The sequence below is a fragment of the Balaenoptera acutorostrata genome, chromosome 8 (genome assembly GCF_949987535.1).
Source record: "Balaenoptera acutorostrata chromosome 8, mBalAcu1.1, whole genome shotgun sequence".
NCBI lineage: Eukaryota > Metazoa > Chordata > Mammalia > Artiodactyla > Balaenopteridae > Balaenoptera > Balaenoptera acutorostrata.
In genome coordinates, this window is record NC_080071.1 from 32,258,753 (window position 1) to 32,285,808 (window position 27,056).

At 39.0% G+C, this 27,056-nt stretch overlaps 1 protein-coding gene across 1 annotated transcript in view; it reads right to left on the reverse strand.

Moving 5' to 3' along the window:
- The window catches only part of TLK1 (tousled like kinase 1), a 164,368-nt gene extending 142,578 nt beyond the window's left edge, over positions 1-21,790 (reverse strand). The window contains exon 1 of the mRNA XM_007183263.2: positions 21,157-21,790. Within this exon, the coding sequence (XP_007183325.1) occupies positions 21,157-21,295 (139 nt within the window). The 5' untranslated portion in view covers positions 21,296-21,790. The remainder of the gene's footprint in view (positions 1-21,156) is intronic.
- Between the last annotated feature and the right edge of the window lie 5,266 nt (positions 21,791-27,056).

Consider the following 27,056-nt stretch of genomic DNA (forward strand, 5'->3'; position numbering starts at 1 on the left):
TTCTTCCCAGGGGAAAAGGTAGACCATTAAGAACAGAAAGCTCTGCTCCTCCCCCCCCCCACCTAACAGAATGACTTTACTAGGGCAGACTGTGGGGAACCTCATTTCTAAGGGCAATGTCCAAAACTATGGAGATCCTGGAGGTGAATTACTAAAAGGAGGCGGGTAGTTCCACAACAGTAGTACCAACAAGCAAAGCTACAAACCAACTAGAAGTTTAACAGAGAGAACTAGGCAAAGAAAAAGGCGGTAAGATTCCTCAAGGTAAGCAGCACAAGTCTCAAAGGCTGGCAACACTTAGCTTCTGCAGAGACCTGACTTAATGCAATCAAACTATGGAGCAATTTATGCCCTGGGATGTTCGTAAAAACAATAGAGCAATAAGCTAGCAGTCAGTGAAGGCTGACAGCTGGCTGTGACAGCAATAGAGACAGAGCAGCCAAAAGCTTAACGGGGAGATCAGGGAAAGAGGCAAAAAAAACAAGGCCAAAACCTATCAGCTCTGGTGGTCAGGGAGACTGCACATGACTTTGAGAGGGCCCAGATGTTGGATTCATCAGACAAAGAGTTTAAAGCAGCTATTATAAATATGTTCAAAGAACTAAAGGAAACCATGTTTCAATAATTAAAGGAAGGTATTATTACTATGTCTCATCAAGCGAGAATATCAATGAAAAATAGGAATTACACAAAATAATCAAATGAGAAAATATGAATGCTAGTAAAGAGAGCATAATTGCATATTTCTTCTCCTTTCTTCCCTTAACTTATTTAAAAAGCAACTACACATACAACATGTATATAATTGTACTGTTGGGTCTATAACATAGAAAACATAATATATTTGACAGTAACAGCACAAAGCAGACAGGTGGAAACAAACTTTATTGGAGTAAGGAAATAACATCATATGGTATTAATCAAATCTACATGAGGTAACATCGACATATATACACTACAAATGTAAAATAGATAGCTAGTGGGAAGCAGTTGCATAGCACAGGGAGATCAGCTCAGTGCTTTGTGACCACTTAGAGGGGTGCGATAGGGAGGGTGGGAGGGAGGCACAAGAGGGAGGGGATATGGGGATATATGTATACATATAGCTGATTCACTTTGTTATACAGCAGAAACTAACACAACATTGTAAAGCAATTATACTCCAATAAAGATTTTTAAAAAAACCTACATGAGGAAATGAAGAGAACCAGAAATAATACATAAGGTCAGTATAAAAACTATAAACGTGTCTTCCTTTCTTATCTCAGTGTCTTTAAAAAAGACTTTAAATTATATAAAATAACTATAACAATTTATTCTGGGGTAACATATAGTAACATGTATAACCAAAAAAGGGGAGGATGGAGTAGAGCTATATAAAGAATAAAGTTTCTATATATTGCTCGAATTAAGTTAGTGTAAATCTGAAGCAGATTTTGATAAGATGTATAACATAAACTTAGAGCCATCACTAAGAAAATAACTCAAAAAAGAATTAAAAATCACAAAAGCAATTAAAATGTTACACTAGAAAATACTCAATGCAAAAAACAAACAGTAACATAGGTACAGAAGGATAAAAAGACATGAGACACACAGAGGACAAAACGCAAAATGGCAGGCATAAATCCAACCATAACAAAAACATTAAATGTGAACGGATTAAGCAATATAATCAAGAGGCAGAGACTGTAGGAATCGATTAAAAAAGAACACAATCAAATTAAATACTGTCTACAAAAGACACACTTTAGATCCAAAGACACCAACAGGATAAAAATAAATGGATGGAAAAAGACCCTGCAAACAGCAACCACAGAAGAACTGAAGTGGATATACTAATATCAGCTTCTAAAATGATTTTAGAGATGAAGAGAAACATTTTATAACAAAGGGTCAATCCATCAGTAAGATATAAAAATTATAAACATATATGTACCTTATAACAGACCTTCAAAACACTTGAAACAAAGCTGACAGAAACAAAGGGAGAAAAAGACAATTCAAAACTAGCTGGAAGATTTAAATATTCCATTTTCAATAGCAAATAAAACTAAGCAGAAGAATAACAAGGAAATAGGAAACAAATACAATAAACCAACTAGACCTAAAAGACATCTAGAGAATACTCCATTCGACAATAGAATACATGCTCATTTTTTTTTACAAGCTTTTTTTTTTTTTTTAAGTTTTACTTGATTTTATTTATTTATTTATTTATTTTTGGCTGTGTTGGGTCTTCGGTTCGTGCGAGGGCTTTCTCCAGTTGCGGCAAGCGGAGGCCACTCTTCATCGCGGTGCGGGGACCGCTCTTCATCGCGGTGCGCGGGCCTTTCTCTATCGCGGCCCCTCCCGTCGCGGGGCACAGGCTCCAGACGCGCAGGCTCAGCAATTGTGGCTCACGGGCCCAGCTGCTCCGCGGCATGTGGGATCTTCCCAGACCAGGGCTCGAACCCGTGTCCCCTGCATTAGCAGGCAGATTCTCAACCACTGCGCCACCAGGGAAGCCCTCATTTTTTTTTAAAGTGACTTTTTTTTTAAAAAGCTCCTGACTTATTTTTTTATTTTTTATTTTTTTTTTTGCGTGTTGGGCCTCCGTTTCTATGCGAGGGCTTTCTCTAATTGTGGGAAGTGGGGGCCGCTCTTCATCGCAGTGCGCGGGCCTTTCACTGTCGCGGCCTCTCTTGTTGCGGGGCACAGGCTCCAGACACGCAGGCTCAGTAGTTGTGGCTCATGGGCCTAGTCGTTCCGTGGCACGTGGGATCCTCCCAGACCAGGGCTCGAACCCGTGTCCCCTGCATTGGCAGGGAGATTCTCAACCACTGCGCCACCAGGGAAGCCCCCTAGAATACATGTTCTTCTAAGGCACACATGGAACACTCTCCAAGACAGACCATATACTAGGCCACAAACCAAGAATCAACAAATTTAAAAGAAGTGAAAACACACAAAGTATGTTCTCTGACCACAATGGAATTAAATTAGAAATAAATTACAGAAGAAAATTTGGGAAATTCACAAATATGCGGAAATTAACATACTCCTAAATTACCAATGTGTCAAAGGAAGAAATCAAAAGGAAAATTAGAAAATGCTTGAGATGAATAAAAACAAAAACACAACATATCAGAACTTATGGGATGGAACTTGCACAAGCCTCTTAGATAGCTTCATCCACCAGAGGGCAGACAGGAGAAGCAAGAAGAACTACAATTCTGCAGCCTGTGGAACAAAAACCACATTCATAGAAAGACAGACAAGATGAAAAGGCAGAGGGCTATGTACCAGATGAAGGAACAAGATAAAACCTCAGAAAAACAACTAAATGAAGTGGAGATAGGCAACCTTCCAGAAAAAGAATTCAGAATACTAATAGTTAAAATGATCCAAGACGTCAGAAAAAGAATGGAGGCAAAGACTGAAAAGATGCAAGAAATGTTTAACTAAGATCTAGAAGAATTAAAGAAAAAACAGAGATAAACAATACAATAACTGAAATGAAAAATACATTACAAGGAATCAACAGCAGAATAACTGAGGCAGAAGAACGGATAAGTGACCTGGAAGACAGAATGGTGGAATTCACTGCTGTGGAACAGAATAAAGAAAAAAGAATAAAAAGAAATGAAGACAGCCTAAGAGACCTCTGGGGCAATATTAAACGCAACAACATTCGCATTATAGGGGTCCCAGAAGGAGAAGAGAGAGGAAAAGGACCCGAGAAAATATTTGAAGATTATAGTCGAAAACTTCCCTAACATAGGAAAGGAAATAGCCACCCAAGTCCAGGAAGCGCAGCGAGTCCCATACAGGATAAACCCAAGGAGAAACACGCCGAGACACATAGTAATCAAATTGGCAAAATTTAAAGACAAAGAAAAATTACTGAAAGCAACAAGGGAAAAACAACAAATAACATACACGGGAACTCCCATAAGGTTAACAGCTGATTTCTCAGCAGAAACTCTACAAGCCAGAAGGGATGGCATGATATACTTAAAGTGATGAAAGGGAAGAACCTACAACCAAGATTACTCTACCCTGCAAGGATCTCATTCAGATTGATGGAGAAATCAAAAGCTTTACAGACAAGCAAAAGCTAAGAGAATTCAGCACCACCAAACCAGCTCTACAACAAATGCTAAAGGAACTTCTCTAAGTGTGAAACACAAGAGAAGAAAAGGACCTACAAAAACAAACCCAAAACAATTAAGAAAATGGTCATAGGAACATACATATCGATGATTACCTTAAACGTGAATGGATTAAATGCTCCAACCAAAAGACACAGGCTTGCTGAATGGATACAAAAACAAGACCCATATATATGTTGTCTACAAGCAACCCACTTCAGACCTAAGGACACACAGAGACTGAAAGTGAAGGGATGGAAAAAGATATTCCATGCAAACAGAAATCAAAAGAAACAAAAAGAAAGCTGGAATAGCAATACTCATATTAAATAGACTTTAAAATAAAGAATGTCACAAGAGACAAGGAAGCACACTACATAATGATCAAGGGATCAATCCAAGAAGATATAACAATTATAAATATATATGCACCCAACATAGGAGCACCTCAATACATAAGGCAACTGCTAACAGCTATAAAAGAGGAAACTGACAGTAACACAATAACAGTGGGGGACTTTAACACCTCAATTACACCAATGCACAGATCATCCAAACAGAAAATTAATAAGGAAACACAAGCTTTAAATGACACAACAGACCAGACAGACTTAATTGATATTTATAGGACATTCCATGCAAAAAGAGCAGATTACACTTTCTTCTCAAGTGCGCACGGAACATTCTCCAGGATAGATCACATCTTGGGTCACAAATCAAGCCTCAGTAAATTTAAGAAAATTGAAATCATATCAAGCATCTTTTCTGACCACAATGCTATGAGATTAGAAATCAATTACAGGGAAAAAAAACGTAATAACCACAAACACATGGAGGCTAAACAATACATTGCTAAATAACCAAAAGATCACTGAAGAAATTAAAGAGGAAATCAAAAAATACCTAGAAACACATCACAATGAAAACACGACGATCCAAAACCTATGGAATGCAACAAAAGTAGTTTTAAGAGGGAAGTTTATAGCTATACAAACGTACCTCAAGAAACAAGAAAAATCTCCAATAAATAATCTAACCTTACACCTAAAGGAACTAGAGAAAGAAGAACAAACAGAACCCAAAATTAGTAGAAGGAAAGAAACCATAAAGATCAGAGCAGAAAGAAATAGAAACAAAGAAAACAGCAAAGATCTATAAAACTAGAAGCTGGTTCTTTGAGAAGATAAAATTGATAAACCATTAGCCAGACTCATCAAGAAAAAGAGGGAGAGGACTCAAATCAATACAATTAGAAATAAAAAAGAAGTTACAACAGACACTGCAGAAATACAAAGCATCCTAAGAGACTACTACAAGCAACTCTATGCCAATAAAATGGACAACCTGGAAGAAATGGACAAATTCTTAGAAAGGTATAACTTTCCAACAATGAACCAGGAAGAAATAGAAAATATGAACAGACCAACCACAAGAAATGAAATTGAAACTGTGATTAAAAATCTTCCAACAAACAAAAGCCCAGGACCAGATGGCTTCACAGGTGAATTCTATCAAACATTTAGAGAAGAGCTAACACCCATCCTTCTCATACTCCTCCAAAAAACTGCAGAGGAAGGAACACTCCCAAACTCATTCTATGAGGCCACCATCACCCTGATACCAAAACCAGACAAAGATACTACAAAAAAAAATTGCAGACCAATATCACTGATGAATATAGACGCAAAAATCCTCAACAAAATACTAGCAAACAGAATCCAACAACACATTAAAAGGATCATACACCATGATCAAGTGGGATTTATCCCAGACATGCAAGAATTCTTCAATATATGCAAATCAATCAATGTGATACACCATATTAATGAACTGAAAAATAAAAACCATATGATCATCTTAATAGACGCACAAAAAGCTTTTGACAAAATTCAACACCCATTTATGATAAAAACTCTCCAGAAAGTGGACATAGAGGGAACCTACCTCAACATAATAAAGGCCATATACGACAAACCCACAGCAAACATCATTCTCAATGGTGAAAAACTGAAAGCATTTCCTCTAGGATCAGGAACAAGACAAGGATGTCCACTCTCACCACTATTATTCAACATAGTTTTGAAAGTCCTAGCCACGGCAATCAGAGAAGAAAAAGAAATAAAAGGAATACAAATTGGAAAAGAAGAAGTAAAACTGTCACTGTTTGCAGATGACATACTATACATAGAGAATCCTAAAGATGCCACCAGAAAACTGCTAGAGCTAATCAATGAATTTGGTAAAGCTGCAGGAGACAAAATTAATGCACAGAAATCTCTTTCATTCCTATACACTAATGATGAAAAATCGGAAAGAGAAATTAAGGAAACACTCTCATTTACCATTGCAACAAAAAGAATAAAATACCTAGGAATAAACCTACCTAGGGAGACAAAAGACCTGTATGCAGAAAACTATAAGACACTGATGAAACAAATTTAAGATGATACCAACAGATGGAGAGATAGACCATGTTCTTGGATTGGAAGAATCAATATTGTGAAAATGACTCTACTACCCAAAGCAATCTACAGATTCAATGCAATCCCTATCAAATTACCAATGGCATTTTTTACAGAGCTAGAACAAAAAATCTTAAAATTTGTATGGAGGCACAAAAGACCCCAAATAGCCAAAGCAGTCTTGAGGGAAAAAAATGGAGCTAGAGGAATCAGACTCCCTGACTTCAGACTATACTACAAAGCTACAGTCATCAAGACAATATGGTACTGGCACAAAAACGGAAATATAGATCAATGGCACAAGATAGAAAGCCCACAGATAAACCCATGCACCTATGGTCAACTAATCTATGACAAAGGAGGCAAGGATATACAATGGAGAAAAGACAGTCTCTTCAATAAGTGGTGCTGGGAAAACTGGACAGCTACATGTAAAAGAATGACATTAGAAGACTCCCTAACACCATACACAAAAATACACTCAAAATGGATTAGAGACCTAAATGTAAGACCAGACACTATAAAACTCTGAGAGGAAAACATAGGAAGAACACTCTTTGACATAAATCACAGCAAGATCTTTTTTGATCCACCTCCTAGAGTAATGGAAATAAAAACAAAAATAAACAAATGGGACCTAATGAAGCTTCAAAGCTTTTGCACAGCAAAGGAAACCATAAATAAGACGAAAAGACAACCCTCAGAATGGGAGAAAATATCTGCAAACGAATCAACGGACAAAGGATTAATCTCCAAAATATATAAACAGCTCATGCAGCTCAATATTAAAGAAACAAACAACCCAATCCAAAAATGGGCAGAAGACCTAAATAGACATTTCTCCAAAGAAGACATACAGATGGCCAAGAAGCACATGAAAAGCTGCTCAACATCACTAATTATTAGAGAAATGCAAATCAAAACTACAATGAGGTATCACCTCACACCACTTAGAATGGGCATCATCAGAAAATTTACAAACAACAAATGCTGGAGAGGGTGTGGAGAAAAGGGAACCCTCTTGCACTGTTGGTGGGAATGTAAATTGATACAGCCACTATGGAGAACACTATGGAGGTTCCTTAAAAAAACTAAAAAGAGAATTACCATATGATCCAGCAATCCCACTACTGGGCATATACCTAGAGAAAACCATAATTCAAAAAGACACATGCACCCCAATGTTCATTGCAGCACTACTTACAATAGCCAGGTCATGGAAGCAACCTAAATGCCCATCGACAGACGAATGGATAAAGAAGATGTGGTACATATATACAATGGAATATTACTCAGTCATAAAAAGGAATGAAATTGGGTCATTTGTAGAGACGTGGATGAATCTAGAGACTGTCATACAGAGTGAAGTAAGTCAGAAAGAGAAAAACAAATATCGTATATATATATTTTTTAAGATGTTTGTTCCTAAGGGTGTGTTTCTCTACCATCATGGTGTTTCTTTTTTTTTTTTTTAAGTTTAATTTTTATTTATTTATTTATTTATGGCTGTGTTGGGTCTTCGTTTCTGTGCGAGGGCCCTCTCTAGTTGCGGCAAGTGGGGGCCACTCTTCATCGCGGTGCGCGGGCTTCTCACCATCGCGGCCTCTCTTGTCGTGGAGCACAGGCTCCAGACGCGCAGGCTCAGTAGTTGTGGCTCACGGGCCCAGTTGCTCCGCGGCATGTGGGATCTTCCCAGACCAGGGCTCGAACCTGTGTCCCCTGCATTGGCAGGCAGATTCTCAACCACTGCGCCACCAGGGAAGCCCACAAATATCGTATATTAACGCATATATGTGGAACCTAGGAAAATGGTACAGGTGAACCGGTCTGCAGGGTAGAAACTGAGACACAGATGTAGAGAACAAATGTATGGACACCAAGGGGGGAAAGCGGTGGTGGTGGTGGGGGGTGATGAATTGGGAGATTGGGATTGACATGTATACACTGATGTGTATAAAATGGATGACTAATAAGAACCTGCTGTATAAAAAAATAAAATTTTAAAATTCAAAAAAAAAGATTTTTAAATATTGTTAAATTTATTTATTTAACCTTTGCAAATTTTTATATTGTGTGTTTTACAACGTGTGTAATATATCAGCATATATTGTAACATTTTACAGAAAAGAAAAAGAACTTACAGGATGAATTAATTGAGTGCTTACAGGGAAATTTACAGTTGTAAATGCCTATATTAATAAAGAGAAAACATAGGAAAACATTTTTCATGAACTTGAGATACTTCTTAAATACCAAAAGGGAGTGGGGGAACAGGCCACAGAATGGGGGAGGGGTGTTAATAAAAAACAAAAAGTACTTATCCAAAATAGAAGAAGAATTTCTTCAATTAATTTTTTATTTTTGTAGAGAGAAACAACACAAAGGAAAACTGATCAAAAGATCTGAACAGGCACTTCCCAAGATATATCCAAAAGTCAATAAACTTATGAAAAAATGGTAAACCTCTTAACTCACCAGGGAAATGACAATTCAAACCACAAATACCACCTCATATCCACCAGAATATCAAAAATAAATAATATTAACAATTCCAGCTGTCGGTGAGGGTGTAGAGCAATGGGAACTCTCATACACTGTTCATGGGAATGTAAATTGTTACGACCACTTTGGGAAACTGGCAGTATCTACTAAAGGCAAACACACACATAGCCTATAACCCAGGAAATTTACTATTTGGTATATATTCAACAGAAATTAATAGTACATGAAGAGACAGGTATAAATATGTTCATACAGCATTATTAGTAATAATAGAGAAGTGAAAACAACCCAAACATCTATCAACAGACTGTATAAATAAACTGTGGTATACGCATACAAGTAATATTATAGAGCAATAAAAGTGAACAACAGTTACAGGAATTAACATGGGTGAAACAAACTCTAAAACATACGTGAAACAAAAGCAGCTAGAAAAAATATACATACTGTGTGAGTCCATTTATATAAAATTCAAAACAGGCATAATTAAGTCAGAATAGTGATTGCTTTGGAGGGAAGGGAGAAGGTAGTGAATGACTGATGAGTGCAGGAAGAGAGCTCTGAAATGCTGCCAATGTTTTATTTCTTAACTGAGTGGTCGTTACGTACATCATGATTTATAGTAATTCACTGAGCATTATTTATCATGTGCATTTTCTGTATATATTAATATTATGATACAATAATGAAAGGTAAAGCACCATATAACATTAAAAAATAAAATCAATTGAATCACAGTAAAATTAGAGTACTTGAACTTTAGAGGGTAATAATTTTTTAAAGACTGGGCTTTTGATATAAATATTAAGTTCAATCTCACTAGCAATCAAGACATACCAACTGAAACAAGATGATAACATTTAATAGTTAAACTGGAGGAAAACTGTCTAATTCCCTTCTCTAGGGAATACTCTGTTCATACCTATTGAGAGAAATACAATTTCCTTCCTTCCCACTTTTCCTTTTTAAAAAACTTCCCTTCACAGCACTGGAGAGGGTTGTTCTATGATCCACAGGAGAATAGTGCTACTGTGGTTCCTGAATTTCCAGTTTCTAGTTCGGTCCCCTTGAGACCTAAATGGGTTCTAAGAGACACTCAGCCCTATATCCTTCTAATAATAGATTTGTTTTGCTAAAGTTTTTTTCTAGCAACCAAATGACCAATGAATATAACACCTTGACACAGGCTATGCTACAACCACATTATATAATAATTGTTTATATCAGAAGTTGAAACTGGCATCACAGATTGTTTTATCTGACCCACAGTGGTTTGTTTTTTTTTTTAAGTATAAATTACATGTTATGAATTGTAGTCTTCCTCACTAGACTTTGGCCAAGCTCCTAGGAGACAAGGACTGTATCTTACATACCTTTGTTTACCTAGTGCTATGCTCCAGGTCCAAAAATACTTGCTGAATGAATAAACAAACTATGCCAATAAGGTTTCTATAAAACTCTAAAGCTCTGACAATTGATTCACTTCTGAGAAGCAATAACAGATTTTAAAATCCTGGTTATCCCATAGGGAAAACAATAGTGACAATACACATTAAATGACATTAAAAAATTCATGCTCTTTTGCCCAGTAAAGCAAACCCTTAAAATGTAAAATAAAGAAATAAATCAAAGGAAGAAAAATTGTAAGCATAATAAATGCCACAATATTATATAGTGAAAAGAAATGAGACTAACAATTATGATTTTCACTTGAAATCTGCCTCTGTCATACACAACCCTGCTAGAACTCTTCAACAAGCCAGGTAGACAATCTATGTATGTCAAGTGTACTCTGGCCATAAGGATCTTAATCCAGATGGTACGTGTTCCCTATTCTTGACATTGAAACAAAGAAGAAAAAATTTGTAATTGTAAAGCATCCTTGTATCTAAATATGATAGTAACAGTTAACACATACTGACTGGTTAACATGCCACAAATTTCTCATTTAATTCTCACAACCTTATGAAATAGTTACTATTTCTTATCCCATCCTACAATCAAGAAAACCTAGGAATTCCCTGGCAGTCCAGTGGTTAAGACTCCACGCTTCCACTGCAGGGGGCACGGATTTGATCCCTGGTCGGGGAACCAAGATCCTGAAAGGCACATAGCCAAAAAAAAAAAAAGCATTTAAAAAAAAAAAAAAAAAGAAAATCTACAGATGCATGGAGAGGTTAAGTAACTTACTACAGTAAGTGGCAAAACCTAAACTGATATCCGGGTCTAACAAATATGTGCTTGTAACTACTTCTACATAATAATGCTTCTAACATAAGGTACTAATATCTAAGTATAAAAAACTAAGTATAATGCTGTCAACTAGATCAGAGAAGTAGGAGACACAGATAGGAAAGAGGAGTAGGGGGCCAAGGGCTTGCCGAGGACTGCCATTCATTAGCCTTTTGGGTTTGTTGTTTAAAACTATAAAATAAAAAATTTTTAAACAGCGAGAGAAATGCCCGGAGAAAATATAATAAAGCATTTGATAAATTGGATTAGATACATGTTCAGTATGAAGATCACAACCCTTTGGTTAACTGCAAGGCACTGTGTGAATAATATTTAAGCCCAGTAATTCCTAGGATGAGGTGAACCCCGCCTGGTTCAAAAATACATGCCTATCTCATGCACTGCTGCTGTATGAGTGGAACATAATTCTTCAAATAATAATTTGACAATAGTTATCAAAAGCCTTTAATTGTTTTATACTTTTTGCCCTGATAATTCCATCACTGGGAATCCTCTTCGGGGGGTGGGGGAGCTTTTACTCAGAGATATTATATCAATAGCTATTGTAGCCAAAAAGTAAAAGTAAAAAGAAAAGAAATAACCTAAATAACTAACTATGGTAGTTAAGATGTTTTTGTTCACCATGATCCATTCCTCAGGAAAACTACCACTCACCCAATTTGTGTGACCTTCAGCGGTCTGTCAATCATGGCTTTCTGTGGATTCCCCAACTCACTCTACCTACAGCCATAGTGGCTACCTTGCTGTACATCTCCCAGGTACCAGTGATTGGTTAAGGAATTGACAATCATAATGCATGAGCATCAACCCAGAAGTGACATGTGGACATTAGGAAAAAGTTCTGTCTTTCAAGTGTGGTTGCTAAGCCAAAAGGTATGTGACTGGGCTCCATAATCAAGAGTCTAGAAGAACCCAGAAATGGAGTCCAAGAGGCTCAGTGACATTATTTGAGATGTTGGATCTAAGCTGTTTCCAAAGCTATTCCATCCTCCTCCACACATACAATTCCCAGTTACGTGAACCAGTAAATTCCTTTTTTAACTTACCAAAGCTTGTGTTAAGTTTTTATCACAGGTAAGCAAAAGAATCATGACTAACACACTACCAAAAGAAGAATGGTTAACTAAGTAAATTATAGTACATCCATTCAGTATCCCTGTGGTTAAAATTCAGTGGAATAATGCTGACAGAATAGTATAACTGTTAAGAGCATGCACTCAGGAGCCTAGTCTGAATCCTGACTCTGCTACATATTCTCTATGTGTCCTTGGGTTAGTTAGTTAACCTCTCTGTGGCTCAATTTCCTCATCTGTAAAATAGAGGTACAATAGTACCTACTTCATGACTGTTAGAAGTAAATGAGTTACTATTTACAAAGTGCCTAGAACAAGTCCTACCATTAATAAGTATATGCATCTTTTAAATAAATGAGATAAGCAAAAATATATATACAAAGTTAACTAAACCATGTAACTTCACTGATGTTTTTTAAAATCTGTGTGCAGAAAAAGGAAAAACTATGTTTTTAAAAAAGCAAAAATACCCTATTTGTCAAAAAAGAAAAAAAAAATGAAACATGCCTCAGGTCTCACGAAAGACAGGATGAATCTGATTGGCTTCATACAAATCCCCCTGACCTTCTCCAGAGGCACCATATTCACCATCAGACAAGAAGCACATACATAGTGTCAAGTGTGGAATTATGAAATCACAATGTATGACATTTAACAATACCAGCAAGTACCAGGTTAAAGCTTAATTTAAACCTAGAAGTCATTTCTCCAACTAAACTAGTTTCCAGGGAAAGGTACAAATTTATGAGCAGAACGAACTCTTAATAATCCATATAAATGAAGGAGAACAAATATTATGTCAGCCCCCAAAACCACTCATATTTGGCTTTGTCCTGCATCCTTGTAGCATACAAGCATTTAAACTTAAATAGAGGTATAACCTGTCTTCGTGAAATTCACAAAATTTCAAACCTAATAGTGAAGCCACATTGAGAAGATTTAACTTTCACAACCTACCACCTGTTTCAGATCTGCATCTTTCTACATCATGCTTTGAATTCCTATCAACCCATTCAAATTCTGTCTCTCATTAGATACACTAAATAATACATGTTACCAAGGGATCTGTTTTGTATGCAATAAGGTAATTAAAGCTTTAAGTGTTTTAAAAAATACTTCTTACAAGATGAATCAGATTAAGCTTCAAGCTTCCTTTCCCTGCCATATTGAATACTAATAAAACTCAAACATCTGCCACTAAAGCATCTCAATTTTGTTCAGAGCCTCATGCACCAGGTTAAAACCCTCCACAATAAGTGGACTATTCCTATGTGGACAGTCAAAAATTCTCCATTCAAATTCTAATGTTTATTTGTTATTGCTGTAATGAGCTTATGAGGTCAAAATATTAAGATAAATGGCATCCCAATTTAATTATTAAACATGAAAGTAAGATTTTTCATTAGTATACCTCTAACATTTTCCATGAAACGTAAGATCTGTACAAATTGGTTTTGGATTTTTCTTTTTTTAATCTTATCTCCACATACATACAAAACTCATGCAAAAAAATAATAATAACAAAGTTTACCAGTAAACTGAATGAGCCTAAAAGACTGATTAGTAAATTAAAATTTGTTAAGGAAAAACTAAGAAATTACCCAAAGCTAAATTTCCATATCTTAGGCAATATATCCCAGTGGTTAAAATGCAGACTTGATTCAAATCTTAGCCCTAACATTTACTACTCTGTGTCATACTGGGCAAGTTTCTTTACTTCTCTGTACTTTGGTTCCTCATCTGTAAAATGAGAATGATAATTGTATATACCTCACAGAGTTATGAGAATTAAATGAATTAACATGTACAAACAATAAACTTTAGCTATTATTGTTATCCATTATCACTCTCTAAAATATAACTTGCCTATGAATTACTAAAATGAGTATCTCCCTGGGTCTGAAATACGTGCATATTAAGTATATAATCACTCCGTTTAAAAAAAAAAAAGCTTTAACAGATCTTCAACAAAACTTTTCGTTAGGTGCCACCTCTATAGAGCAGCAGTCCCCAACCTTTTGGCACCAGGGACCGGTTTTGTGGAAGACAATTTTTCCACGGACAGGGGTGGGGAATGGTTCAGGTGGTAATGCAAGCGACGGGGAGCAGCAGATGAAGCTTTGCTCACTCGACGCCACTCACCTCCTGCTGTGCAGCCCGGTCCCTAACAGGCCGCGGACGGACCGCAGCTGTAGCGGTCTCCCGGGGTTCGGGGACCCCTGCTATAGAGGACATCCTACTATGCACTGAGAATATGGAAATGAACAAAACACAGTCTCTGAATTCAAGACCTTTCTGTCTAGTACGCAAAAAAATAAAACTATAATAAAAGGTAGTATGACAAAGGTGCTATGAAATAGACAATCCTATACGACACTAAAGAGCAGAGGCATCTAACTCGGGGGGAAACACCCCAGAAATAATTTCTGAGGAACAATCACCTAGTTACTTCACTTCAGGGCACCACATTATTATTTATGTAATTTACACAGCTTTTAATATATTCATAACAGTATTTTAGAATGTAGATCATTAGAAAGACAAGATCACCTAGCACACTACTGCTTACCATGCTCATAAATAAACTTAAAAATCTTTTGGTAATAATGAAGATGAGTATCTTCTCTTAACAAATTATAACCTTGAAAAGGTCACATTGCTTCTTCAAGAAACATTTCTTTCACCAATAAATAAAAGCTACAAACTTTCCTCCAGTAAATTATAATTAGCACTAATGTCAAAAGAATAATATTTTTGAGCTGTTAGAGAACTCTGAAGGCTTCGAATTCAACTCCCTCATTTTACAGATGAAAAGGAGCCACAAAGTATAATGGAGAAAGCAGTAAGTTGAAAGTCAGAAAACTGAATCTTGGTCCCAACTCTCCTACAGTAAAAGCCTGGGCAAATTATCTAAGTTTCCTCATCTGTAAAATGAGAGGTTTGGATTCAATTGCTTCCAAGGTCCCTTTCAGCTCTGTAATTCTCATTTTATGAAACTGAAGCAGAGAGATAAGCAACTTGCCCAAAGTCACCCAGCTAGTTAATGGCAAAATTGGGACTACACTTGGATTCTAATTATCAATGCACTTTCTCTTCTCTACCATACTTCTTCTCCTACTTCACCATTCCTCTAAATTATTCTAAGATTTCTGGAAATTATTAAAGAGCATGAAGGAGTTTATTAAACTAAATGACTTAATCCTATGGCTCTTCTATAGAAAATGAGCTTTAAGTCTAAATGCAAGAAATACATGAAGTCTCAAGCTGTGTCACTTACTACACTTAAGTTGACGACCCCAAGAAAGTTACAGGAGTTTAACCTTGACTTCCCAGCACCTAAAATCTAACCTTTCAATACATCTCACAGAATAGATTATGTTCCATATTAAATTAAAATATGAATTGCTATAGGTAATGATAGCTATTACATGCATAATTCTCTCAATAAGATGAGAATGTAAATTCTTCACTTTATGTTCTGGTTTTATTTAATATGCATTTTTAAATTCAAGAGAGATCAATTTAAATGCTTTGCCTTCATGCATCCTTTTTTCAGACTCTCTAGCTTTAAAACCATTAGATTAAGCACATTACTTCTGAAATCACATACACAATTACAAATGAAAGACTATACAGACTGCTGACAGTTTCTCTTTCTGAACTGAAAATCAGCCCCCCACAGCATTCTAAAATTCTGTGCCCAAGTATATGACAACTCTACTAAACTGTATCGTAAGCAGCATCTGATTCTCTAAAATGTCTTCGAAGCTTACTATATTTCACAGGGAATTCATTAGGATTTCAGGAAGACTAACAGTGTTGATTCCAGAAAATACAGAAAAATCCTCAGAGGAAAAGCACGATAAAAATGCAAAAGAGTAATAAAGTCAATGATAGTTTCATGCTACTGACTTAAGAGAATATTCAAAAACATTCATGGATATGTAAGTACAGTTTAACTATATTTACGAATTTTCAAAGAATCACAGAATGTTTGCAATTTTTAACTGGATGGGACCTTAAGTCACTTAATCTAATAGCACACAAAATAAGAATCTACAGAATTTATCTCTAGCTCCCCCAAAAAAGTCTCCGTAGTTTGCTTTAAATTCTTTAAAGCAGTTCTTTCATTGCTGGCCAAGTCTACTAGTTACACAGTTTTTACATTCTTGTCAAAAAATGATACTGAATTCATTCTGTGCCTTCCTAACTTTCACCTGCTGGTCCACCTTCTATAACACCAGAATGAACACATTCTCTCTTCTATTTATGTGTTTGAAATGCCTGAAAACAGCTATACTTTTTCCCACCCTTTAGTCTCTTCTTTAGTCTAAATGTATGGTCCACAGATTTCTTGTGGGTCCTGAAGACACTTCCGGGATAAAATGTACTTCCACATCACAAGTACCTCTTTTTTTTTTTTTTTCCATTTATTTATTTATTTATTTATTTTTGACTGTGTTGGGTCTTCGTTTCTGTGCGAGGGCTTTCTCTAGTTGTGGCAAGCGGGGGCCACTCTTCATCGAGGTGCGCGGGCCTCTCACTATCGCAGCCTCTCTTGTTGCGGAGCACAGGCTCCAGACGCACAGGCTCAGTAGTTGTGGCTCATGGGCCTAGTTGCTCCGCAGCATGTGGGATCTTCCCAGACCAGGGCTCGAACCTGTGTCCCCTGCATTGGCAGGCAGATTCTCAACCACTGCGCCACCAGGGAAGCCCCCACAAGTACCTTTAAAAAAACTGTCACTTGTCGAATTTTGGTGTAATATCAAAGAATAACTTCCAAAAAGACTATTAAAATAATTCTTTTGCAACTACATATCTATGTGAAGTTGGATTCTCTTCACATGCCTCAATCAAAATATATCTCAACAGACTGAAAGAAGAAAATCCAGCTATCTTCTAGTAAGCCAGAAATTAAAGTGATTTGTAAAAATATAAAACAATGCCACCAGCCTCACTGAAGTGTGTTTTCGTTTTAATTTTTGGCTGCATTGGGTCTTCGTTGCTGTGCGCAGGCTATCTCTAGCTGCGGTGCGTGGGCTTATCATTGAGTGCAGGCTCAGTAGTTGTGGTGCACGGGCTTAGTTGCTCTGCAGTATGTGGGATCCTCCCGGATCAGGGAACAAACCGGTGTCCCCTGAATTGGCAGGCGGACTCTTAACCACTGTGCCACCAGGGAAGTCCCCTCACTAAAGTTTTTGTTTTAGAATATTTATCTTCATTTTAAAATTTGTTAACATGTAATCAGATTGTTATTTTTAGATAAATATTTTTGAAGTTATTTCATTTCAAATATAGTAAATATCAATAGACATAACCCACATAAACAAAATCTCTTCCTCAATAATTTTTAAGGGAATAAAGGGGTCCTGAGGCCAAAAATGCTAAAGCACAGCCTATTTCTCAGGGGCAGATTCCCAGACTTCTAACTATCTTGGATTTCCCTCTCTCCTCTAATACGTACATATGCCTCTGTAAGGGAGGCACCTACCACATATCTATATATTCATGAGCTAGAATCCTTAAACATACAACCCTGTCTTGCTCCGGCAGGTAACTTCAAGAAATTAAAGGGCCATCTGGTACACTTAACTGTTAACATCTCCCTACAGGTATTACTCAATCATCTGGAGTCAAATACTTCAACTCTTCTGTCTAAAGGATGCAGTCTATAAATATGGAAACAGAGAGCAAGTTTATTTAAACTGTGATATTATCTTTTTGACCAAACTACTTTCGTTATTTATATAAAAGTAAAGCAAGTTATTCATATCTGGCAAGATGGAACAGAAAAGCCAAGTCTTTTGTATAACCATTTATTTGACTCTTAGCAGTAACCCATTCAAAAGTACCTATGTACTGATACGCAAAAAAACCACCTGCTCATCTAGCCAGTACACACACCAGGTTCCTCGGCCTCAGCAAACAAACCTGACCTTATTTGAAAATTTAATTTCTTAACTTCCTACATCCTTATTCACAGATTAGAAGATAAAGTGGGATAGAGAATTTAGCCACAGGTTTAAAAGACCTAATGTGAAATCTAGAGCTACACTGCTGAGCACCTCTCAGAGAATTTTAAGATTGATAAAGGAAAAGCTTTGGGACTCCGAGGGAAGAAAGAAGTCTACACTATATCATATAAATTCCTAAATCTTATGAGTTAGGCTTATGGATAAGATACTTATGGAACAACTTTGAAAATAGCCCATTTTCAAAGTAAAGTTTGCTTAAAAGGAGTTCATCACATATGTAACTTTATATATGTACATATACATATGTGTGTATCTCTTTTAAGTTTAAAAATTTCTATTATATATTACATTTAATTGGCTCAATTTTTCAAGAAACAAAGTTTATTCTCTCCTTGATACCTACCCTCAAGTTCCATTAATAGTAATGGTTCCTACTATCTGTCACCAGCAATCAAAGCTCTCAATTTACATCAATTTACACAACATACTAATGTTACTTGGAAAAGATGCAAAGCACTTGTTAAAATAAAAACTGGGATCACACTCAAAAGAAAATGTTTCCATCTTGATACCTAGGGCTTCATATATGCAATTCCTATTAGCGTTAGTGAAATCTGAAACTATAGCTTCAAGATGAATATATATAATCCAGAAGAGAATTAATAGTTTTAACTTACTTCCTGGTTGGTCAAAAAAAACCAATGTACCACTGTCAACATACAGGTACTTGGGTGTGAAGTATAACTTCCACAAAAACATGTCCTGTTATTTCATTAGTAAATAGAGACTCACTATTCAGGTTACATAAAAATCCAAACTGCTGGACAAAATTTCTGGTTATTTGGAGGGTCAAGCTAAATTATTCCAACCCCTGAAAAATTTAAAACATCAGGAAAATTGCAGAATAGTATGAAGTTTTTTAACTAGAGTTGAACCTCAGAAACTCACAATCTAGATTTTTCAGCCCCCAAATTATTAATTACAGATGTTACAGATGAGCAATTCAACACTATGCCCTCAGTATCTAGCACAGTGCTTAGCTCACAGAAATGGCTCAGCAAATATTTAAGAAATGAATGAAAAAAAGGTATAGCCTTAAAAGAGTCTTTCCCAAGACCATCATTTACTATCACTCATTACACTATCATTCCTAACACTATCATTAAGCATCTTAATGAAAGTACAGACAAAAGCAAAAGGATGCTAAAAGCAACAACTGCTCTGTTTACAAAATAGATTTTAAAACATTCATTTACAAATTTTCAACTGCAAAAAAAAAAATTACCAGGTGTACTAAATTTGAGTGCGTCAATAAATAAACTTTTATCTTCTAATAATCAGAACTCAGGGTTGGGGGTGAGATAGAAAGGGGAAATGTCGTGTCAATGTATTCAGCATGCTTAATGGATGCCATAAATCAAACCTTCCCCTGAATTTTCCAGAGCAAATTCATACCAATCTTTGAGCCTATTGTCACTTTCACACATGCTCACAGAACAAAATGACAAAGAATGCTGTGCCTGAACCACTGGATTCAGGGCACAAACCACTTGATTAACAAATGTCAAGGCTCTGAGTCGTAAATATTGACAGATATTTTCAAGATAAATTAATCCCACCGACTCCTGCATAAATCAAAGCTCCTGGTATCTTTAAAGGATTCACTAGACTACTGGACTTCCAGACGTTTTTTTGAAAATGTGGCTACAATCTCCCTGTGTGACACAACCGGCCGTGAACAACCCATTTACCAATTGCTGATGAATACCGCTAAACGTTTTCCAGACAAAAGAGCGTTAAACGTGATTCTACGCACATTTATTCTTCCCCCATAATTCTCCCAAATTTCATTTTATGTCGTATACTTAAAGTTAAATACAGCAAGTTGAAATTTTAGTCAAAAGCACTCCGGTGTCTTACTAGCTGTGTAACTGCTACATCTGGTGGCAGCACACTTGCATGCAAGAAGCCAGAAAACTTAGAAAACAATTGTAACCGATCTGGTGCGTGTTTGCAGTAACCTTTACGCAGATATTTCCCACAAAACCCACGACCCTGTCGAAGAACAGTAGCCTACTTGCAGTAGAGAGAGAATGCACAAACACGCAGGAGGTGATGGCGAAGCAAAGTTGCAACCATCTGGAGGGATGGTTTTAAAAGCCTGCCCACGAATCAGTCTGTCGTTTAAACTGCTCTAGGGGGCCAGGCAAGGGATCAAAGTCGGCTTTGATAATTTCAGAGGCTCCCCCCAAAGGGCAGAGACCCTGCAAACGAGAGGCATCCTCCAGGTCCCGGGGAGCAAAGCTCGCAGAGCGGGGACCGCCTCTAGGGGAGGAGTGCGCGAGGGAAGGGGAGGGGGCTCGAGGATGAATGCTTCACCAAGAGGGAAAATCCACCAGAGACCCGAGGCCAGGAGGTTAAGAGTACTGAGTGTACTAGCAAATGGAGCAGAAAGGGGCTCCCGTCCGGGGTCAGGCTTCCCATCCCAGCAGGACTGGCTCTTAGGAAGCCCAGGCGAGTCTGTGCGCCGCGCCTCGCTCCGTCCCCTCCAGCGCGCACCCCTTCGTCGGTCTTCTCAGCCACCCGCGAACCACCACCCACACACGGAGCTCTACCTCCCCGGAGCCGGGAGGCCTCGAGTCCACCTCGCCCCCTCCCCCACCCCGGGGTCGAAGGAAGGAGACGCGGGGGCGCGGGGGCCGCGGCGCAGGAGGGGAGGCCCGCGAGCGGGCGCGGGCGCGGGCGCGACGGCGCTTACCTTCCCTGGGCCTCCCGGATGGCGGCGTGTGATTCAGCAGGGACCTGGCCGCCGTCGCCGAGCCCGGGGTTGGAGACGTGGAGAGCTGGGACCAAGATGGCGGCCCCTCCAAACTTCCACTGCTACTTTGGACACTCATCAAGCTACTTTCTGGGAACCCGACTCCCCCCCTGCGACGGCAGCGGCGGCAACGGCAACGGCACCGGCACCCGCCTCCGTCATGGCGGGGGCCGCGCTGAGGGCGAGCGAGAGAGCGAGGGCAGGGAGGGGAGATTCAAGGGGATGGGGGAGGAAACCGAGAAGGGGGGAGGTGGGGAGGGTAGAGGGGAGGGTAGAGGTGAGGGGAGGAGAGGGGACGGGGAGGAGGAAAAGGGGGAGAAGTGAGGGAGCCGGCGGGCGCGCCGGGGAAGAGGCGGAGGGAAGGAGCGCGGCGGCGGAGATGTCGAGGGGGCGTCCGCTGGGGCCGGGGTCGGAGAGCGGGCGGAGCGCGGGCTGCGCCGGCCGAGAAGACTTCCGCGGGCGGAACCTGCCGGCACCTCTGCAGTGCGTCGGCCCCCGGCGTCGCCCGAGTGGCGGCGGCGGCGGCGGCGGCGGGTGGGTGGCGGCTGAGGCGGCGGGATAACCTCTGCATCAGTTACAGGCGGCGGCGGCGTCACGCGCCGCCTGTGCAAACACTATCGCGAGGCTCCTGCGCCTCCGGTAGCAGCGGCGGCGGCCGCGGCCGCGGGAGCAAGCTGGGGGGAGGGACTGCCAGGGGTTGGGGGCGGGGGGGGCTGGGGAGGGAACGAGCGCGCGAGGGAGGAGACGCGGGCGCCGGGCGCTGCTGGCTCACCCGCAGATCGCAGCGCTGCGCGGGAGCCCGCCCGACCGATTGGCGTGCGCGGGGGTGGCCTCCCCGAGCCGGCCGAAGGGAGGCGCACCCCGCACGCGCCCCCGCCGCGCTGCACCGGCTCCCGCGCCCGATCCGCTGCCACCTGACTCCCCCTCTCTCGCGGAAGCGCGCCTGGCTTCCGACCCACACCCAGCCTGGAGAGAAATGCTTCTGCTCTCGCTGGGCTGTCGTTTCTCAGGAGTTCGATGTGATCATTTCTCAAAATGGAACTGAAAAGTTGAGAGTTGCTTCTTTCTTGCCCCTCTCTACTGTGCAAAAAAACCGGTGTGCCTCTCCCCGTCTACAGAATGGGAGTGATTATCGAATAAAAGAGCTAAGAAAATAAGTTGGGGGGGGATGGAAATAAAACTTTATGAATGTTTTCCAAAAAATAAAATCTTTACCGGTGTTCTGCGCTGTATGTGTGGTCTAGCAGTTCTTTGTTTTAAAACAGTAGGTGGGAAATCTAAGAAAATTTTAATCACCGAATTCACATATTTAGGGAAACTATCCAGGGTTCATCTTGTAGAAGAGGGTATGGTTTCTAGAAAGTTCCAGGGCCGCTGCTGAGCCCTGACTACAAAATCCTAAAGCAAATTGCAGCATTTGCTGAAATTTATAGGTACAGTGTAACTTTCTACACACCCACACACGGACAGACACATCAGGGATTGGGCATCTTGTACATAAAGGAGCTGTCTAATAGTTCAGGAAAAATACAAGGCGAGTGCTCTCTTTAAAAAACCAAGTTGAATAGAACACTAAAAATATTATGATATAGAGCAACGGTACTGGCACGAGGAAATGGCATGCAGGGGGACAAAAATGTCATTTCTATTTTTTATTTTTATGACTTTTCATTTCTCATAGTAATGTTTTGTTCAGATAAACTATCATACTAGAATAGAACCTTGGTTGTCAGTTATCTCCAGAGGTAATTTTAGTTTTCTTATGCTTCAGATTCTTCAGTGAGTTTTTAGTAATGTTCTGCTTTTCAAACTTAAGAGGGACATCTCACAAATTAAACAATTTTATTATTTTTTAAATTAATTATTTATCTATTTAGTCTGCTCCGGGTCTTAGTTGCTGCACGCGGAATCTTCGCTGCAACACGCGGCTCTTAGTTGCGGCATGCATGCAGGATCTAGTTCCCTGACCAGGGATGGAAGCGGGGCCCCTTGCATTGGGAGCACAGGAGTCTTACCCACTGGACCACCAGGGAAGTCCCCTAAACAACTTTAGCGAGTTATAATTAACATACAGTAAACTACACATATTAAACTGTACAACTTGATAACTTTTGATGTGTATACAACCCTGAAACCATTTATACAATCAAGATAGTGAATATATCCATCAGCCTCCAAAATTTCCTCTACCCCTTTGTGGTTCCTCTTCCCCTACACCCCCATTCCCAAGTAACCACAGATATGCTTTTTGTCACTTAGATTAGCTTGCATTTTCCAGAACTTTAGATAAATGGAATCGTACGGTTTGTACACTTTTGTCTGGCTTCTTTTACTCAACATATTTTGAGATTCATCTACATTGTTGCATTTATCAGTAGTTCATTTCTTTTTATTGCCGAGTATTCCATTGTGTGACTATACCACACTTCGTTTATCCATTCACCTGTTGATGGACATTTGCATTGTTTCCACTTTTTGGCTATTATGAATAATGCTAGTATGAACATTGGTGTACAAGTCTTTGTGTGGACATATGCCTTCCTTTCTCTTAGATACATATCTAGAACCTTACCATTAGATTTTTATACCAAAGCACATTCACCCTAAGGCAAAACAAGAATTCCTATATGATAGGTAATAGGCAACTGTATGCTTTTTCAGTATTTTAAGAGTAAGCTTAGTCAGCTGATTGTGGTGAAAAGAGCACAGGACAGGAAGGAAGTCAAGAGGCCTGGGTACTAGTCTCAGCAGGTAACAATCCTTCTCGATTCAATTTCCTCATCTATGAAAAAGAGGTTAGAGTCACTAGGTGATCTCTAAAGCTCCCACGGATTCCAAGACTTTATACGGAGCTCTAGAGAGTAGTAAACAAAACCCAACCAAAGAGATTTGATAGTAGGTTATCTTCCTCCCAACCCTCCCCAGAGCCTCAGGTTACCTTTACACCAACCCTGGTTACATTTTATGCAGACTGACTCCTTTTATTTTAAATGGTAACTAGAGGATCCCAGCAAATAACATAATCCAATTACTTTTGATTTATTTTTGTTACAAGTGCTGCCTTGGAAAGACAATTAAATGATTGATTCCTGCTTTCTTGTAGCTTATGATAAAGATAGTCAACACTGACTTACTTATAAAGAGGCTACTGCCAGCAATAGGGAGCTACTTAAATAAACTGTGGCTTAGCCTGAAAATGGAATGTTATGCCATCACTTAAAATCATGTCTTTGAAGAATACTGAAAAGGATGATAAATTTTCATGTATATTGTAAGAGAAAACATGGGTATGATCCCGATTTGTTTGTAAGTATGCAAAACAAATGACTGCAAGGATGCACCCCAAAAAAAGTGCATGGCCAGCCTTGGGCTGTAAGATTGCATAATTATTCTTTTCTACTTTCTGCTTTGCCAAATTTTGTGCAATGAATTATGTATTTCTTAAGTAATTTAAGCATAAAAAGGGCCTGGATGCAAATAGTGCAAATACATAATTTTATTAAATTATTGTGATAAATGAAAGCTTTTAAATGGTAAGGAGAGGCTCCCCCACTCCTTGCACATCAGCTAGTACACAGGCATTCAAATAACGTTTGATAGAGAGATAGATGGGATGGCTAGAGTGTTAGCTTGCTCAACAGGAAAAGATACAAGAAAGTAAGGAAAGTCCAGATTCAGCCACTCTGGGGAAAGAGAACTATCAAGAAAAGCAAGAAAAGATCATTGGAAGGGGGGTTAGGGCAAGATTTCTTGGGGAAATATTCCCAGAGGGAAAGCCAGCATGAAAACACAGGAGTAAAACTGCCTACAAAGAATTGGGGAGAATATTCTTTCTGTGAATTGAGAGCTCCATGAGGACAGGGACCCAAGCCCCTAGTGCAATGCCCAGCACAGAATCAAGGACTCTGTCATGGAATGGGTAATGAGGATCAATGAGCTGGGATACAGGTGAGGAAGCAGTCCAGGAGAGAAGGTCTTCAAGCCTCTCCTGATAGAAGGTCACATACAAAAGGGGAGAACTAAGCCCTGATCTATAGGCTAGTCATAATTTACAACTATGTTTATTAGACTCTTTTCTATTTACATACCATAGTAAAAAAATTTACAAAGCACCCAATATCATAGGTATAATAAATTTTTTTTATATCTCTTAACATTTGATTCCTTCTAAATTTGAGGAAACAATTAATGCTTAAGTCCCTTTCCCCCAAACCAGTCAGAAATGAGCCCAGAGACTGGATGAAATGTCCTTTCTTAGTACTTCCCCATACAGGGGCTGCTGGAGTCATTTCATACCACCCAGAGAGCAGATTGTACAAGTCTCTCCCTCAACTCAAGAGTTCAATGATGTCACATTGGTAGCTTGAAACTGGCCATGGTAAGAGTATTTACAACACCAAAGTCAGCAAAATCTACAAATCAAGGCTTGCTCACCAGCACACCACTGCTCCCACAGTACATAGATCATTGCCTCATTATCCTCCATTTCCCCGCCTTGGCTAAAAGCCTGGGGAGGGCAAGGACCTTGTCTGTCATGTTTACAGTGATAGTCCCAGCATCTAGCACCTGCTCGGCATACAGCTGGTGCTGATACATATTTGTTGAGCCAATCAATTACCCACAGAGCTGGTTAGCAAGCACCTGAGCCCCCTGAGCTAATCTGCTCGTAAACAACTCTGTTGGCCATGCTAGCAGAGGAAGAAAGGGCCAAATACTCCCCCACCCCCTCACACTTTCACTTCATTGGCCAATGTTTGTGATTTGGTAAAGTTCACTGACCTTGTTAGGGTTGCCAGATGAAATATAAATTTTGCAAGGGCCATACTGATACTAAAAAGTTATTTGTTGTTTACGTAAAATTCAAATGTAACTGAGCATCCTGTATTTTTATTTGCTACATCTGGCAACCCTAGCCCTTTTGAACTAAGCAAAACATAGTTAATGATGTATTACCTAGTAAAGTTGAAGATACTATTACCTGGCAATTCCATTCCAAATAATATATCTTAGAGTAATTCTTGTTCATGTGCACCAGGAGAAAGAACAAGCCTGTCCGTAGCACTACTGTTAATAGCTGCCAAAAACTGGAAACCACCCAAATGTCCAACAACAAGAAAATAGGTAAATAAATAGAGTTATGTATATTTACACAATAGGATACTATACAACAATTAAAATGCTCACAGGCATAATGCTGATTTATAAGAACAAATTAAAGAAGGATGAAGGCAGTTTGATTCATTTATAAAACATTCAAAAACATTCAAAACTAAATAATATAGTGTTCAGGAATATATATGTGGCAAATCTAGAAAGAAAAAAGAAAAATGAATGAGAAGCCAAAATCAGAGTAGGTACTTCCATCAGGGAAAAGGGGGGATGTGATCATGGAGGACCCACAGGGTCTTCAAAAGCATCAATAAATGCACTACTGTTAAGTCTGGTGAGAATGTGGAGGTATGTTTGTCTTACTCTTTTTCTTTAAACTATATATATTTATAATGTATATATATATCAGATCTGCTCTCATATGTATGAAATATTACATTACAAATGTTTAGGAAATGGAGTGTGCTGGGCCTTTTTATTAGAGTGAACTGAAATGCCCAGCCTGTCTCCTCTTGCCTGAACTCACCCCCAGATTTGATTTCCTTCTTTGTCTGAATGTATGCACACAGATCAGAGCTCTCAAGATACCTGCCCTACCATCGTGACATGTCACCCTAGTAGTACTCTTTTTGGTAGATGCTTAGACAGATGACTCCATTGCATTGGATTATGAAGAATTCTCATTTCACTGAGTATGTTCTACCTGCCCTGCACAATTCACAAAGCCACTG